The sequence below is a fragment of the Erigeron canadensis genome, chromosome 6 (assembly GCF_010389155.1).
Source record: "Erigeron canadensis isolate Cc75 chromosome 6, C_canadensis_v1, whole genome shotgun sequence".
Classification (NCBI taxonomy): domain Eukaryota; kingdom Viridiplantae; phylum Streptophyta; class Magnoliopsida; order Asterales; family Asteraceae; genus Erigeron; species Erigeron canadensis.
In genome coordinates, this window is record NC_057766.1 from 11,417,657 (window position 1) to 11,435,718 (window position 18,062).

The window sequence follows — 18,062 nt, forward strand, 5'->3', positions numbered from 1 at the left end:
GTTGAATAGCCGGGATGTCGTCATTGAAGTACAACTTAGTTGCATACAAAGATGTCCCAAACAATAATGCACCTTTATTATAGCCTTTTACCTTGCCGAACTGAACAATTATGACAACGAGTTTGTCGGCATTTTGAGCTTCCAAAAATTTGATAAACTGTTCAACATAGGAATCCCACAAAGTGCAATCAATTTGCGTTCCCCTATAGAGAATGAGAAAAAAATAAACAAATTATTAGTATCATGTTAATGTACGTATACAAAATAAAAACATTGAATATGTATAAAAGGTTAAAAGAAGACGGGTACTTTGTATCCTCTAAGCAAAGAACCCTTCTTTTGTTAGGCTTGTTTGTGGGTGTAAAACCTAGAATCTTGTAACAACCCTCAAATTTCGATTAGGATAATTTACTTGGACTTATCTAGGTCTTTATCCCTAGAGATTTATTAAGAGAATTGACCTTTTAGACATTTAAGGCACAGTGATAGTTGCCCTCTCGTTCAATAAAACACCATAGATGACTAGCTATCTTAGAAATGCCATAAACAATAACCATAATCATTCAATACAATCCCAAAGTATAAATTAGTTCTAATCGAACTTGGTGAAATGTCAATGAACCAAAAAACTTATTTCGAGAAGTTGGGATTATATAAATAAGAATGCAAGGTTCATAAGCTGTGATAACAACCGAAAATCCTTATAAATGTCCAACAATTTAAACACCAAGCTAATTAAAGTTTAAACGGACATAAAAATATAATAACCCTCTCTAAATAATAAACTTAAACTATTATGCACATAAAAGTGAGCTTGAATAATGATAAGTAAATATATATGTCTATTGTAAATACAAGTTTATAAATAATGAGTTAAGCTATAAAAATAAAGGCACAACAAATATATACATACATACATACGCTTCACACCACACACATGCACAACTCTTCACAACCATCCACCAATAGGATTTCAACTAGCTAATAATTCCTTATACCTCACATGCATGTTTGTTGTAACACCCCGCTAAAGCGGAATATACGGGATGTACAGATAAGCACAAGCACGCACAGTACAAGTTCAACACAGCTTATAACATTAAGGAATAAGAAGTATCATAAGTTATTACAATATTTGGGATAAACCCTGAATTAGATAATATTCAAAAGACGGAACAATTATCTTAAGTACTCTTTGAACATAGAACAGGAACAAGCAAAAGGATGTCTTCACAGCCACTAATCTTGAACGCATGAACAATCTCCATAGAGGTAAGCTGGAAGTAGGAAGACTCCTATGCTAAGAGAACTAAGAACCTAGCCTGAAAAGCAGGTAAGTTCAAAAGGGTCAACTACAAAAGTAGTTGGTGAGATTCACATAAAGTACTTATTGTTTATACATAATATTAGTATGTATATTAAGAACAAGTCATAAGATCTGTACGTCTATCAAAAGTACTTTGTAATATTAAGAATAGTTTTGGAGTATGTAATGTACTTAATATGTATGTATATAATTACTGCTAACCCGATTGGTCAATGATGAACGATAGTAAATCAGTAAGCTCACAACAACCGAGTAAGCTACAAGTATGATCTAGATCAAATAAGTACAAATAATATGCATCCTCCAGAACTGTAGAGAATGAGGGTGGACCTACCCTAACAGCGCTGTCCATAATTACCTACGGTTCATTCTCTGAACTGTGGGATATGAATTGATAGCAGTAAAAATAGAACTCATACATAGAACAATAAGTACATACAAAGAACATATAAGTGATACAAATGTATTCAAGACCCTGCCCATTCAAGATCTAGAATACAGTTTCAGAGAATAAGTATGATGATAGGAATGTATTCAGATCCTGCCCATTCAAGATCTAAATACACTCAAGAGAGTATGAAGATATGGATGTATTCGAGATCCTGCCCATTCAAGATCCCAACACACCACAGAAGATAAGAATAGTAATAAGGATGTATTTCAGAATCATCTTATAAATAGTCTGTACGTTCATAAAATAGTACATAGAACAGTTCAAGAACATATATATATATATATCTACATATATATAATTTAAGTACAAAAATAGTTTTCATGCTTTTCAGTCCCCGATAAAGAACTTTGAACAGAATGTACGAAAAGGGGATAAGTGAACTCACAGTGATCTGGTACAGTACAGTTATCGAGCACAGAGAACAATCACAGAGATGGATATATTACATCTATTGAAGTCCAAGCACGTCTTGACAGAAGCCTATGTACATATAGTTGTTCGTATAATACGTACACATGTTAGTCTTAGTGGTTAATAAATCACAACATTGTTCTTGACGACCCGATGATTTGGTCTTTGATGAACTGAAAATGTTTTGACACAAATGGACTTTAAATGTACTCAAGTACTCGAACTGAACCCATCTTGTACACCTTCGAATACACACAACTACGATTATACTAATTAATTGTTCACAACTTTGTTAGAGAGCTCAATTAGGGTTTGTACATTTGAACGTTTAGTTTTGGTTCGTTTTATGAACTAGCTTGGGTACCAAAATGTAGTCTTGGATACACTTAATCAAGTGTGCAACTTGACTGAATTAGGGTTTAAGAACTAAGATTATTTTAGAGAGATTAGGAACAAGGTCGACTAGGGTTTTATGTAAGCAAATTAATTCAAGTCCAATGCACAAAATCGCCTCACATTTGTTATTTAGATCGTCCTTCTGTTGCACAATTTTAGATCGTCTCTCTGTTGTTCACCCTTGGATCGTTTTTATGTTGCTAAAGTTTGGATCGTTTTAGGTTCATGTCCAAAGAAATCGTTTCATGCTCATAGCCAAAAGAGATCGTTTCTTGTTCATAGTCAAAAGAAATCGTTTCAGGTTGAGGTTGTTTAGATCGTTCCAGCTCAAAGCATTTAGGTCGTTTCATCAGTTGTGACATTAAGATCGTTTCATTTTCATAGTGATTTAGATCGTTTTAGCCCACCAGTTTAGATCGTTTTAGCTCACAAGTTTAGGTCGTTTTAGACTTCTTCTTCAAAAGAGATCGTCTTACTGCTTCATCATTTAGATCGTTTTAGGAACTTTGAGGGAAGTAAAACGATCTATTTAAGATCGTTTCAAAACCACGAAGACAGCAACTAGGTTCTGATCGATTAACACATCAGACTCAAGCCATGATTCGAATCAGAATTCCATTTGAGCTAAACCGATCACTGATCAGTTACCCCTATGTGAGCCAAGACCGAACCACACTTCAATCAAAATAGCAACGAGCAGCAGCAGTAGCAGCTCAAGAACATGAACACGAGTCCAAACACCAAGAAATCAAGTCTATACAGAGGTCTAAGTCGATCTTGGAACGAATTAGGACGCAATATTAGTACATGTTAACATATTAACACCATTTTCTTATCACATTTTCAGATTTCAGAATCAAATTGCACATGAACACTTGGTGGTTTCAAGAACAAGTTATGTTCATATTTGAAAAATGGGTTTTGTAATTTAATCATGTTATGACCCAAATTTGTTCATCACAATGATGTTAAACACATCTAGACACAAACCCATTGCTTATAAACATGATTTCTTAACAAAATCGGACCAAATCATCAAGAACAAGAACATAAAAAGTATCCTTTTAATTTGATCAAATTCTCAAAAGATGTTGTTATTACCTGCGATTTGATGCTAGAAACGTGTTTTGATCGTCACAAGGAACACGAAAGTACAAACGATTTCACTTAAACAACCTAAAATCAAGATGGTGATTTTTTTATTTTTTTTATTTTTTAGTGTGTGAAAATGGTGGAGAGCCTGACTATGTGTTCTTAGTGAGAGAAAGGTGTTTGGAGGTGATGAATGAATAGTGTATTTTCTCACACTACAACATTCTATTTATACCTTTTCCAAATGAATGCACTAGGTATTTCCAAGAGACTATTTGTGAACATTTTGCATTAGAACACTTATGGACACGAACATTTATGAACCGAATCTTCATATTTTATCGAATTAATTCCTAATCCGTCACATAAATCAAGATTTAAGATCTAATTGACCTTCAAATAAGCACATATTTTGAGTCTAAAGTACGTCAAGAACTTAAGTAGATTGGACTGTCTAGCCGTTCAGATGGCGAAAGTATGATCTAAGAACTTAATTAGAATATTCGTAAGGCGGTTGTTACACTTGTACTCTCCATGGACCACTCTAAACCCTACACAAACCATGGTTAGTTTTCTACTACCATTGTCAACCAATGAGAAAGCTCCCAACCCACTTCCTCTCTCCCTTTTCTCACGACTACACACACACACATTTTCAATTTCAATTTTACATTAACTCATTTGTTGTAACTCACAACTAAAACACATATTACACTTCCACTTTTCACACACATTTCTCTCTATTCTCTCAAAAACTCTTCTTTTCTCCCCCTCCCAACACTAATTTCGGCCAGCCACATACAACAAAGAAAAACAAGAGCAAAACTAATCTAAACAATAATAATAATAAGGGTTTAAGATAGATTAATCAAGGGTTGATTGAAGATAGGTTTAAGGGTTGTTCCAAGACAAGATTGAGGGTTATTTGAGGCTTTTATGGGTCACGAAAATCTGCCATACTTTCTTCATCAAATCCAAGTTCATCAAGGGTATAACTCATCATCTCTTAGTTTAATCTATCTTGCTCTTGTATATATTCAAGGATTTTATCAAAAGATTATGTTTTATTCTTGTTTTCTTTGAAAAACACACTTAATGAGGGCAAGTTGATAGAATCTTCTTCCCCATGCTCATGCATGTCAAGATCTAGAAGAATGATTCTAGGATTCAACAAGTTAAAGGCCCAAAAGTGTTGTGTTATGTTATTATCTAGTAAAAGTGACTTTTTTCCTTCAAAAATGAAGATATATTTTCATATATTCATCAATATATTTCTGTGATTTTCAAGAATAAACATATTTTTATGTTTTATGGAAGACTTGTTAGGAAATTTGTTCATAAAATGGCTAGATGGTTACATGCAATCACATTTTTGGATGATATTTGCAAGAACAAAGTTTATTGATTTTGTTGGGTAAAAGTTCAAGTATGAATGATGTGGGTTGATCTTGAAATTAGTTGAAATCTGTATATTTGATGTTAAGGAACACAAAATAAAGTAATAATCTTGTTAGTGGTAATTTAGAGGCTAAAACAAGCAACAAACACTATTGGTGAGTTGATATAATCAAGAAGAATTGTGACAGAAATAATCTTTTAACTTGGGACGAATAAACTGAGCATTTCCAGACATTCTCAAGCAAAACTTTCAAAATAAAAGTTGTAGACAAAAGAGTTAAGATTAACCTCCAACTGGAATTACTCAAAAATACTGAACCAAATGAAAGATATGATTTTTCTACCATAAGTGGTCAAAACTTTAATTTGGTATGAATATTTTATAAACTTTAACAACTTTTATCTCCTAATCCATAAGGTTCCAGAAGGTAATACTTGGTGAAAAGTAATTTCAATGTGTTGTGAACTTAAAATAAAATCATGGGATTTTTCTAACAATCAGAACACCAAGAACTGTTATAAAACTTCTGATGTCGCAAGCAGTGTCCATTCGGGACAGTTTGTGTTTGGATAATTTTTAAGGACACCAAATATCATCTAAAAATTCACCAAAAAATCACAAAAATACTAGATACATATAAGTCACTGTAAAAATCGTGAAGGTCCAAATGATTCGGCTTGACCCCAAAATAGAAGCCAACATTTCATAAAACTCTGAATTAAAAACAGAAAATTTGAAAGGAAACTAACCATTTGTATAATGGGCTAAAAGATGCACTAAAGACCATAATGGGCTAACCCGGCCCAAATAAAACCCATAGAACCATAAATCAGTAGGCCCACTTGGCCCAACAAACCATAAAGTCGAATAACCAATATAACCCATTAAGCACATAACCCAAATAAGGTTAAGCCCAATAACTAAATTAAGCCCAGGTCACTTAAAAACCCATCACAATTTGGCCCAATTGATAATGACCCATAACACTTAAACAAATTTCATGAGATAAGTGTAATCAAAATAAAAAAAAGATAATTAAGTTAGATAGGCATAAGTAATTATGTTAACCAAGCTATATATTGATATCACAAATGCTAATTCGCGCTAAAATTGGTTACACAACAAATGATGAATAAGGATAACATAACTTAATATGACATTTCTATATGATAACCTAATATATCAAGTGAAACCACAAATGAAGCCATGTTACCGAAAATCTAACGACTTATAACTACGCATGTAATAAAAGTAACCTTTCTCACCATAAATCTCTACAACCAAAACGATGTGAATGTTAGCAATATACTTGTATCCCAAATTTATAGCAACATAATGAAAGTGGCATTTTTAGGTAATGGCTTAAGATAGAGACTTATGTATATTAGTCCTCTCGTAGGGATAGTCTTGGCTTTGAAATGTGGATGAGGGCCATGATGGAATATATGATCAAGGAAGCAATAGATGGGAAGTACCCATTTTGGATAAATAGATATAATGCTAGGCACATCAAGGTGAGTCATAGCCCCCTTTCAAACTATTTTATGTGTTTAACTATCGGGGTGAAAAGCATGATACGTAAATGAAAATTGCTTTTATATACATATATATATGAAATGATTGTTGATAATATGATTATGAAATGAAATTGTTTCGTATGTTCAATGTGATAAATGCTTCATGATGAGCTTGAGTTCTGTCAACCCGTTTTCTTTCGGTACACTACTATTTACTCCGAAAGTGGAGGCCTGTAGTTAGAGAGTTGCGCAACTAGGATTCGTCCACCCACCCAACGTGTAACGGTGGGATGTTTGGATGCCTTTGTGATGGCCATCATTCCCAGTCTGACCACGCGGTGTTCTAGCTACCTTAAATTTGAATGGTCGTCTCCATGGCACGATCCTATTATTATTAATACGGCACTTGATTGACAGCTTGTGCCATGAAATGAACTATATATATTGTTGGACTTGATAAAATGGTAGTAGTAGTGGCTCAAGCATTTACTCATCAAAATTATGTAAATTATGCCTTTGTGGCTAAATGAAATTGATATTGAATTATGCCTTGTGGCTAAATGAAATTGATATTAATATTGTTGATAATTGGAAATGGTTTGAACATACGGATTGGGTATCGTCCCTCATATGATATATTGAAAGACGTTGAAATTGGTGATATTGAAATGATTTTGGTAACCGAATGATTTTGGTATGATATACGATTAATCGATTTATATACTTTTTCTCTCATGATGATTTGACAAATGAGAACCTGAAATTTTACTATGGATTTTTCTAAGTCTTGATATGACATTATGATATTTGGAAACTTGATAACATGATATGAAAATTTTCTCGGTCATATGGTTTGGATATTTCGAAATGTAATAGTAAACGGTTTTCTAAGTATTAATACGGTGATATACCAAGATTTATATAAAAACCTATGCACTCACCAACTACGTTTTCGTAGTTGACACTTTTTCTTCATGCTTTTCAGGAAATAAGCTTAAGCATTGAGGATTTATATGCTTCATGATTATTTGCATTGCACTTTGGAGTCAAAGATCAAACCTTGTGATAGGCAATGGAATCCGCCTTGATCATTGTAGTTTACTATTTCATGTGCTTATTATTTGGTTCGTGGACTTAATACCCAAGTATGGTGGACACATTTGTACTTGGAAATTGGTTCACATGTTTGTACATTGTAAATTCTTTTTATCAAATAAAGCTATGGTGAATGTTATTTATAATCCTTTGTTTTGAATACTCGACTTTCTGTACATCTCATTGTTCCGTCTTAGTTGGGGTGTTACAAATCTTAGCTCCGACAGCAACAACCAAACCAATAATGTCTAAGAATACATGTCAATATACATGGTTAGTGGTGTTAATCCAAATTTAGATAAACGAAATTTATTTTTTAAAAACAAACTTTTTTAAAAAGAAAATTAGCGTACCAATGATCTGATTGTTTGATAGGGTGTGATCAATGATTTCTTCAAAAGTTTTGAAATGAAAATGGTGCATAGGACCGGAATAGTTGTCAAGAACTTTGACCAGAGTGTCAGGCTGAAAGATGATCTTATATGTATGATCCGTGTAACGCCAGGTTCCAGCGCTTCTATCAACTTGAAAATTTGCTAGCTGAATAGCCACTCCATCAGTCAAAATACTCCTAAAAGTTTCTATGCATTCACCATTTACCAAACCATGTATCCCTGCAAATAATCAAAGTTGATATATTTAAATAATTAGAATTATACTCTTAGAAATTTCATAAAAGTGTAAACAATATAATTAATACGAAACTAAAAACGAAACATATGAAAATTAACTTTATATATATATTGATTCTATTTTACCACCTTTTTTTCAACTATTTAGATTAGCCAAGGCATACAAAAGTCAATTAAAACGACAACCAAAAACAAAACATACGAAAATTAACTTCATATATATGTTGATTCTAGTTTACCTTTTTTTTTTTACTATTTAGATTAACCAAGTCATATAAAACACAATTAAAACGAAAACTAAAAACGAAACATACGAAAATTAACTTCATATATATGTTGATTATAGTTTACCCTTTTTTTTCAACTTTAGTTATATTACAAACTCAGTATATGTATCATCAAATTAAACTTAATCAATACAAAAACTTAAAACGAAACATATTAAAAATAACTCCATATAAATATGTATCATCAAACCAAACATAATCAATACAAAACTAAAAACGAAACGTATGAAAAATAACTCCATATAAATATTGATTATAGTTTACCCCTTTTTTCCAACTTTAGTTATATTTTAAATGTGCAAAGTATATAATTTGAAAAATACATACCAATTTATTAACAAAGACCATCTCGAACGTTTTGATTTTATTGGGTTATTCCACTCCAGAACCGTCCATATATGCACAACACGTAGTCGTAGATGATGGTTAACATGTGTTGGCTTTAGATCTTCAAGATGAACTAATGTGGTCTTTTTTTTTGTTGTTGAAGGAGAAGTCATAATGAACCTACAATAGATTACAAAACAATAACATAAGAATTCAATGTTGAAAAATTAGCTAAACATTATAATTAAAAATTAGCTAAACATAAAAGTTGGTAACAAAAACTTGTAAGTCGACTGTATTGAAAATTAAGAACTCAATGTTAATAAATTATAGAAAAGTTAAGAACTCAATGTTAATAAATTAAAGAAAAGTTGCGAACAAAAACCTTGTAAGTCGACTTAGGGAATTTTTTTTTTGGTTCCGTAGGTTTGTATGGGTTTATATATATATATGTAGAAAAATAATAAGAATAATAATAATAAAGTTTCTTTAAATAAAAATTAAAGGTCGGTTATACAATAAGTAATATTAGAAAAAATTGAGGATTAATGAGAAGAGAGTATTAGACTCAAGGAGGGGGATTATGGGTGCCAAGTGTACCCCCAACCCCCTCTTTTAGTTATATATATATATATATATATAGGGTAAGGTTCATTTGAGAGCTAATCACATATGAACATAGATAATTATAACTATAACTTGATAGTTCATATGTGAACGAATATGTTCACATATACCATACACATATGAACATCAAGTTATAATATAGAAGTTCTCATTGTTCTTACAATTCAAAAGGTTCTCACTTGAACCTTCCCTATATATATATAATATATATAATATATATATATATATATATATGGGGGTTAGACATTGTAAATTAAGTATTAATGGTAAAATAAATAGGGTAAGATCTTGACCCTTATATCATGGTTAAATTGATGCACGAACATTCACGAAGTAATTGATGCACAATGATTTTTATGTTACATGATGATTTTTAGTGAAGGAAAACTTATTGTTTCATTTGTTTTACTTTAATACTTGTTTTATTTTACCAAATACTTATATGTATAAAAATTAAATTTGAGGTTTTTTTCCCGACCCAGTTCGACCATGAACCGCCAACTAGCCAGGTTCAACGTCTGGTCCGGTTTGGAAAGCATTGGCAAATACACGTGTAGTATACCAATTGTAATTATTAATGATCAAGTGGATTCAATGTGGCGCAGTTTGAGTGTATCTAAATTTAAAGCTAGATAAGCTTTACATGGATCCAATTAGCTGGCACATTTAAATGGGTTGATTTATAATGAGATTGTAGATTTATCCAAATAGAGGTGTTAAAATGGTCGAGTGGATTCGTCGGTCCAGCTACCAAAGAAGATATAAAGACATTATTGAAGCAATTTTTTGTTTGGTGGTGGTCATTTTGGAAAAAAATGAACCATCTTGTCTTTAAAGGGGTGTGGTATCCATAAGCGAGTTCATCTGATTGTAACCACTTCTTTTTCTTGGATTTCCACCCACTCTCGGAAGGTGTCTATTCCTTGGCACTTATGGGCTATGAGTCCATCGTTATTGTTGTAATTGTCATTACTTTCTATCTTCGGTGTCTTGCCGAAGATGTTAATTTTATATCAATAAAAGTTTGCCGTTCAAAAAAAAAAAATGGGTGGGTTCACCCAGTTTGATTTAGAATGGATCTAGTTTGGTTGGACTACAAAAACCTACTCAACTGACAACGTTTCGAATGAAAAGTGGACATTCCAATTTCCAAGTACAAATTTTCGTTGCTCAAATTGGATCAGGTACTTCCTTTATGGGATACGTGAAGGGGGGTGATCTATACACCACTCCTTTCTGACCGTACACCACTAAATTAATTATCTTGACTTTTTTGCCCTTTTACAAACAAGTCCTTTTATTCTACATATATTTTATTTAGCTACTTTCCGTTTCCTCATTTATCCAAAATTCCAAATCCCTAATCCCTAACAATCTTTCTAACACTGCTCCCCATTTTTTCTTCGATAACATTCCATGGACACACATGTACATCTTAGTCTCTTTCTCCTTTTTTTTGTTTATAAACTATAATACATATAAAACATATGTATATTTGTGTCTTCCAATTTCTCGTTTCCTTGGTGTCCATCCATGTATCGCCATATTCATGTTTAATAAGTTTGATTCTACAATTCATTTGGTTTTTTATTCTTCTAAATGCTGGTGTTGGTAACTTCATTTAGAAACAATAAATCAATTTATTAAAAGTAGATTATATTTTTTTAAAGACCTATGGAACACCGGGATTGAAATGCTTTGATTTTTTATGATTGCAGATCGATGTATGTTTGCGTATGATGTATTATTATGTGTTTTATTAGTAAAGTTGACTAACAGTAGTTATTTCGACTTGCATTAACAAATTTAGTTCATTAACTATCTAAGAAAAACATTGTCAAAATATGATATTTTGCTTGTATTTTATAGAATCCCTCCATGGACTCATCAAGGCCTTTAATTGAAAACGAAGATCGTTATCTAACAACATCCAAATTTGAGTCGTGTGAAGCTTTGGTTAAAAGTGCCCGAGAATATTATTATACAAAAGGATATGGTGTATCTATCCGTAATTCTAAAAAAGACAAGTTTGTCACGTTGCAATGTGATTGCGGTGGTTCTTATCGAGATATTCGTGGTATTCAAGATAAAAGACAAAAGAAGGCAACAACTCGCTTGATCAGCTGTCCTTTCAGAATTATAGGTAGTAAGGGTGTAAATGGCACTTGGGTGTATAAGCCAAAAGACTTGAAACATAACCACGAACCATCTAGTGATATGTCAGGGCACCCGTCATTCCGTCAATTACCACCAGATACTGTACAGACTGTAGAAGAGATGACCAAGTCTGGAATACCCCCAAGACAGATCCTTTCTTCTTTGCGCCAACAAAACCCAGATCTCCCAGCGAAATCTAGAACCATATACAATGTTAAAAGAAAGATCAAAAGGGATAATTTGGGAAATCGGTCAGTAATTGGTGCATTATTTGAGGAGTTTGAAAAGGATGGTTTTTTGTATGATGTTTTACACGATTCAGAAGAGCATATAACCAGGTTGTTCATTGTACATCCCTCATTAATTAAGTTGGCCAAACTATTCTCTTATGCCTTTGTGATGGAGTGCACCTATAAAACAAACAGATTTAACATGCCCCTACGTGATATTGTCGGAATTTCATGTAACACCCCTACTAAGGTGGAACGATGAGATGTACAAAAAGTCGAGTATTCAAAACAAATGATTATAAATAACATTCACCATAGCTTTATTTTATAAAATAATTTTACAAATGTTCAAGCCTGTGAACCAATCCCCAAGTACAATACGTTTACCGCACTTGGATATTAAGTCCACGAAACAAATAACAAGTACATGAAATAACATACTACAATGATCAGGGCGGATTCCATTGCCCATCACAAGGTTTGATCTTTGACTCAAAAGTGCAATGCATACAATCATGCTGCATATAAATCCTCAAAGCTTATGCTAATTCCTGAAAAGCATGAAGAAAAAGTGTCAACTACGAAAACGTAGTTGGTGAGTGCATAGGTTTTATATAAATCTTTGTACATAACCATTTTAATACTTAGAAAACATATTACTATTACATTTCGAAATACCCAAACCATATGACAGACAAAACTCTCATATCATATTATCAAGTTTTCCGAATACCATAGTGTCATTTCAAAGTGTGGGAATCCATGGTAAATTACAAAGTTCTCATTTGTCAAATCATCACGAGAGAAAAATATGTCAAACGATTAACCATATATCACATCAAAACCATTCGGTCATCAAGATTTCAATATCGCCAATTTCAACAACTTTTAATATTTCATATAGGGTCCAATGCCCCAACCATATGTTCATTCCATAATAACCAAAGTATTTCCCAAATCTGTCATTAGTAACATTCACATTGATATTTTAGATGAGTTTAGCTTGAGCCATTACTAAGACCCTTTCACGTCGCAAACCAATATAATATATCCCATCGATATAACCATAAAGCACATGCTGTCAATCACGTGCGTTAACCATAATTGGGTCGTATCATGGAGACGACCAATAATAAAAAGTAGATTAGAGCACCCCTAGGTCGGCAGCCGTTGAGGGCGGCCACGTAGGCAGCCAATCAACCTGTCACCATCTTTGTGAGTGAGGGGACGAATCCTAGTTGCGCAACTCTCTAACTACAGGCCTCAATGAGTTAATAGTAGTGTAGTGGGGACTAGACTTTGACAGTACTCAAGCACATCATATAACATAGATCATATTGAACATACAACATATATTCCTTATCATAAACATCCTTTCAAAATGTCATTTCATAAAAGAAAACAATTTTATTTATCATGTTTTTCACCCCGAAAGTAAGACATATAAAAGAGTTTGAAAGGGGGCTATGACTCACCTTGATATGCCGCATATTATATTCACTTATCCAAAATGGGTACTTCCCATCAATCGCTCCATCATACATCCGTCACGTTTCTCAATAACATTTCAAAGCCAAGACTATCCCTACGATAGGACTAATACACGTATGTTCCTATCTGAATCCATCACTTAGAAATGTCACTTTCATTATGTTGCCATCAATTGTGGGATCCAAGTATATTGCTAACATGCACATCGTTTTAGTTGTAGAGATTGATGGTGTAAAAGGTTACTTTAATTACATGCGTAGTTATAAGTTGTTAGATTTTCGGTAACTTGGCTTCATTTGTGCTTTCACTTGGCATCTTAGGTTATCATATAGAAATGCCATATTAAGTTATGTTATCCTTATTCATCATTTGTTGTGTAACCGATTTTAGCGCGAATTAGCATTTGTGATATCAATATATAGCTTGGTTAACATAATTACTTATGTCTATCTCACTTAATTATCTTTGTTTTATTCTGATTACACTTATCTCATGAAATTCGTTTAATTGTTATGGGTCATTATCAATTGGGCCAAAATGTGATGGGTTTTTAAGTGACTTGGCTTAATTTAGTTATTGGTCTTAACCTTATTTGGGTTATGTGATTAATGGATCATAGTGGTTATTGGGCCAAGTGGTCCTAGTGATTTATATTCCTTATGGGTTCATTAGTTGGGCCGGGCTAGCCCATTAACTCCTTAGTGCATCTTTTAGCCCATTAAACTAATGATTAGCTTCTTTCAAAATTTTTTGTTTTTACTTCACATTTTTATGAAATGTTGGCTACTATTTTAGGGTCAAGACGAATTATTTGGACCTTCATGATTTTTACATAGAGACTTTTATGTATCTAGTATTTTTGTGAATTTTTGGTGAATTTTTAGATAATGTTTGTTGTCCTTAAAAATTATCCAAACACAAACTGTCCCGAATGGGCACTGCTTGCAACATCAGAAGTTTTATAAAAGTTCTTGATGTTCTGATTGTTCGAAAAATCCCATGATTTTATTTTAAGTTCAAGACACATTGAAATTACTTTCCACCAAGTATGACATCCTGGAATCTTATGGATTAGGAGATAAAAATTGTTAAAGTTTATAAAATACTCATACCAAATTACAGTTTTGACCAGTTTCAGTAGAAAAATCATTAATTACGTTTGGTTCAGTACGTTTGAGTAATTCCAGTTGGAGGTTAAACTTAACTCATTTATCTACAACTTTTATTTTGAAAGTTTTTCTTGAAACGAACCTCACAAGCTCAGTTTATTCGGTACAAGACAGAAGACCAATTCTGTCAGAATGTTTATTGGTTAATGCATCCCACCAATGGTGTTGGTTGCTTGTTTTAGCCTCTAAATTACCACTAACAAGATTATCACTTACTTTTGTATCTCTTAACATCAAATATACAGATTTCAAACATATTCAAGATCATTCTTCATCAATTTAAACTGAATTTATACAAGGCTTAAATCAACAAAATATAGTTCTTACAAAAATCATCTAAAATGTGAATGCATGTAACCATCTAACTATTTTAACAACAAAACTTTTATTAAATCTTTCTTGCAATAACAAAAATAAGTTTATTTATGAAAATCACAAAAAATAAGTTCCATCTATATCAACACAAATCGATTTTTTATGAAGATTCAACAACTAGTTTAAAAGCTTTCTTATGAATCACCACTTTTGGGTCTTATTTGAGTTGAATCCTAGAATCTTTCCACTAGATCTTGACATGCAATATCATGAAAGAAAAGATTCTATCAACATGCCCTCATTAAGTGTATTTTGAAGAAGAAAATAAAATAGAAACATAGTTTTTGATAAAGATCTTTTAGTACATACAAAAACAAGATAGATTAAATAAAGAGATAATGAGTTATACCCTTGATGAACTCGAAATGCAGGCTGTTTTGGACAGCCAAACCCACGACCATATGACCCCAAAATGGACTCCTTAGCTTGCTTTAACACACCCTTGAATGATCTAGCATGAACCCTTATTATTATAGTTGATTCACTTAAGATTTTTGAGCTCTAATTTGTGTTGTATGAATCGAAAATGAGAAGAAGAGAAGGAGAGAAAAATGCAGAAAATTTGAGAGGAAAAGAGATAGAGAAATGGGATGGAGTGTGTGTTGGAAGTGTGAAAGGAGTGATGGTGGAGTGAAAGGCATGAAGGGGTGTATTGGGAGTGTAAGAATAAGTGGTGTAGTTAATTTTTGATTGGGTAAACGGTTTTGGGATATAGGGGCAGGTTTTGGTTAAGGAAAAATAGAGGGGATTTTTGAATTTTAAAGGTATAATGTAAGTGTATATGTGTATGTGTATGTGTTGTAAGTATGGGTGCATGTATGGACTTTTAGGTTAACTTTTTAGTAGTCTTTTATGATATTTTGTTTGTTCATATGTATGTATATACATATGGCCGTATATGTATATGTATATATATTTTGGGTGTTTTAATTTGCTACTTAAATCATTAGTTACAATCTTGTAATTTTTTTAATAGACATAAGTATATACTTATTATTATTTAAGCTCACTTTTATGTACATATTAGTTTATAAACTTATCCTTGAGGTAGTCATTTTTATTTTCATGGCCATATACACTTTTAATTGGCTTGTGATTAAATTGTTGGACATTTTGTAAGGATTCTTGATTGTTATCTCAACTTGTGAGTCTTACCTTATTATTTATATAAGTTAACTTCTCGAATTTAAATTTTTGGTTCGTTGACATTTTGTCAAGTTCAAATAGAATTAATATATGTAGCTTGAGATTGGCTTGATTGATTATAGTTATTGGTTATGGCATTTCTAAGATAGCTAGTCATCTATGATATTTCTAAGGCATTTCACTGTACTAAAGGGCAATTATCATTATGCTTTGAATATCTAGAAGGTCAATTTTCTTAACAAACCTCTAGGGATAGATACCTAGATAATATAAGTAAGTAGTCCTAATTGGAAATTGAGGGTTGTTACATTTCATGCTTCTAACACATTTTTTTATTCAGGATTTGCATTCTTGGAAAGCGAGGATGAAGAAAGTTATACCTTGGCTCTTAAAGCGTTCAAGAATATGCTTGGACAAGGGAGTCAACTTTCGGTTATCATTTCAGATAGAGAATTGGATGGTAACAAATCTTTTATGTGTTTGGCATATCAAAAATAATGTGTTGGCTAAATGTAAGAAGCATTTTCAACATAACGAGGAGTTTGATATATTCATGGCAAGTTGGAATAATGTTGTATATTCAGTAAGAGAAGCCATGTTTGTGACAAATTGGGTTGAGTTCGAGTTGTTCTATAACCATAAGAGAGAAGCACTAGAGTACATAAAAAGCACATGGTTGCCTTAGAAAGAAAAGTTTGTTAGTGCTTGGACCGAGAAGTATTTACATTTTGGTAATCGTTCTTTTTCAAGAGCGGAAGGCGCTCATGCCAAACTCAAAAAGTATTTGGAAGTTTCTACGGGTGGTTTTAAAGAAGTGAAAGATAAAATATGTCTTGCAGTTGAGCACGAGTTTAACGAGATTAAAATAAGAGTTGCAAGTGAGAAAATTCAAATTCCTCACAATTGCGATATGCCGATTTTTAGAGATCTTTTGTCATCAGTATCTCATTTTGCATTACAGGAGATATATACGCAATATGAAAAAACGGTAACTTTTATTTAAATATATATTTTGTCATTAGTATCTTTTGTTATCAGTTCATTTTTAGATTGTTACACTATATTAGAACACTATAACCTTTATTACATGTATATTTTGAGGTACAATGACTCCTTGCACAGGTCATTTCACGGCAACTATGGGCCTTCCTCTTGCTCACAAGATCAAAGGTCATCGAGAAAGGTCACTTTTATTGGAACTTGTTCATCCACAATGGAGGATTAATTCATTGTCCCTGAATACAAAGGATGCCTTAGTTTATGACGGTTATAGCACATTTCGTAAGTTGCTTGATGAGTTGGATTCAAAGTACTAAGTGTGGCCGCTTAACAAGAAAGAATTTGCCACTTCAATAATTTTCAACCTTATTAATCAATTCGAGATACTATTTGAGCCGATGGTTCAACGACCAAAAGGAAGACCACCAAAGTCCAAAAAGAGAAGGAAAAACTTCTATGACACGAGATCCTTCAAGATTTGAGTTAGTCGAATCATCAAGAACACAGAATCCTTCTAGTTCTGCTTGTTCATTCTAAATTCGCAACTACTTGGTCAATGAGGTTAGCTATGGCCATCAGTGCTGGTCCTGAGGATTCTGATGCTCAGGGCTTCATGGTAGTTCTATGCCCATATCAAAAACTTTATTTGATATGGTAGATATATACAGTCCCAGAAGTGTAACATGATACCAAAGTATAATGTACACAAATAGTTGTAGAGGGGGGGTGAATACAACTATCATTTTTCCTTAGTTATATATTATGAAAATAGTTTTAAAGATTCAATTATATATATTTAGAGCATACTATAAAGACAAGAATCAATTAAAATAGTAAAGCAGAAAGTAAACATTCTTAGACACAGATTGCGTTTTTCAAATGTAATCCTTTATTAAGAAATGATCTATACAAAGAATTACAGGGTTGTTAC

General features: G+C 32.6%; 1 protein-coding gene across 1 annotated transcript; it reads left to right on the forward strand.

The window, feature by feature from the left end:
- Window positions 1-11,442: 11,442 nt before the first annotated feature.
- Window positions 11,443-17,448, forward strand: LOC122604303. Its single transcript, XM_043777190.1, has 3 exons — window positions 11,443-12,013; window positions 16,473-16,592; window positions 17,255-17,448. The coding sequence occupies exons 1-3, from the start codon at window positions 11,443-11,445 to the stop codon at window positions 17,446-17,448; spliced, it is 885 nt and encodes a 294-aa protein (XP_043633125.1).
- The last annotated feature ends 614 nt before the right edge of the window (window positions 17,449-18,062 follow it).

Coding starts and splice junctions, on each gene's coding strand:
- LOC122604303 (XM_043777190.1), top strand. CDS start 11,443: ATGGACTCATCAAGGCCTTTAATTGAAAACGAAGATCGTTATCTAACA. Junction 12,014..16,472: donor TGAGGAGTTTGAAAAGGATG/GTTTTTTGTATG, acceptor TTTTTTATTCAG/GATTTGCATTCTTGGAAAGC. Junction 16,593..17,254: donor TTCAGATAGAGAATTGGATG/GTAACAAATCTT, acceptor CTCCTTGCACAG/GTCATTTCACGGCAACTATG.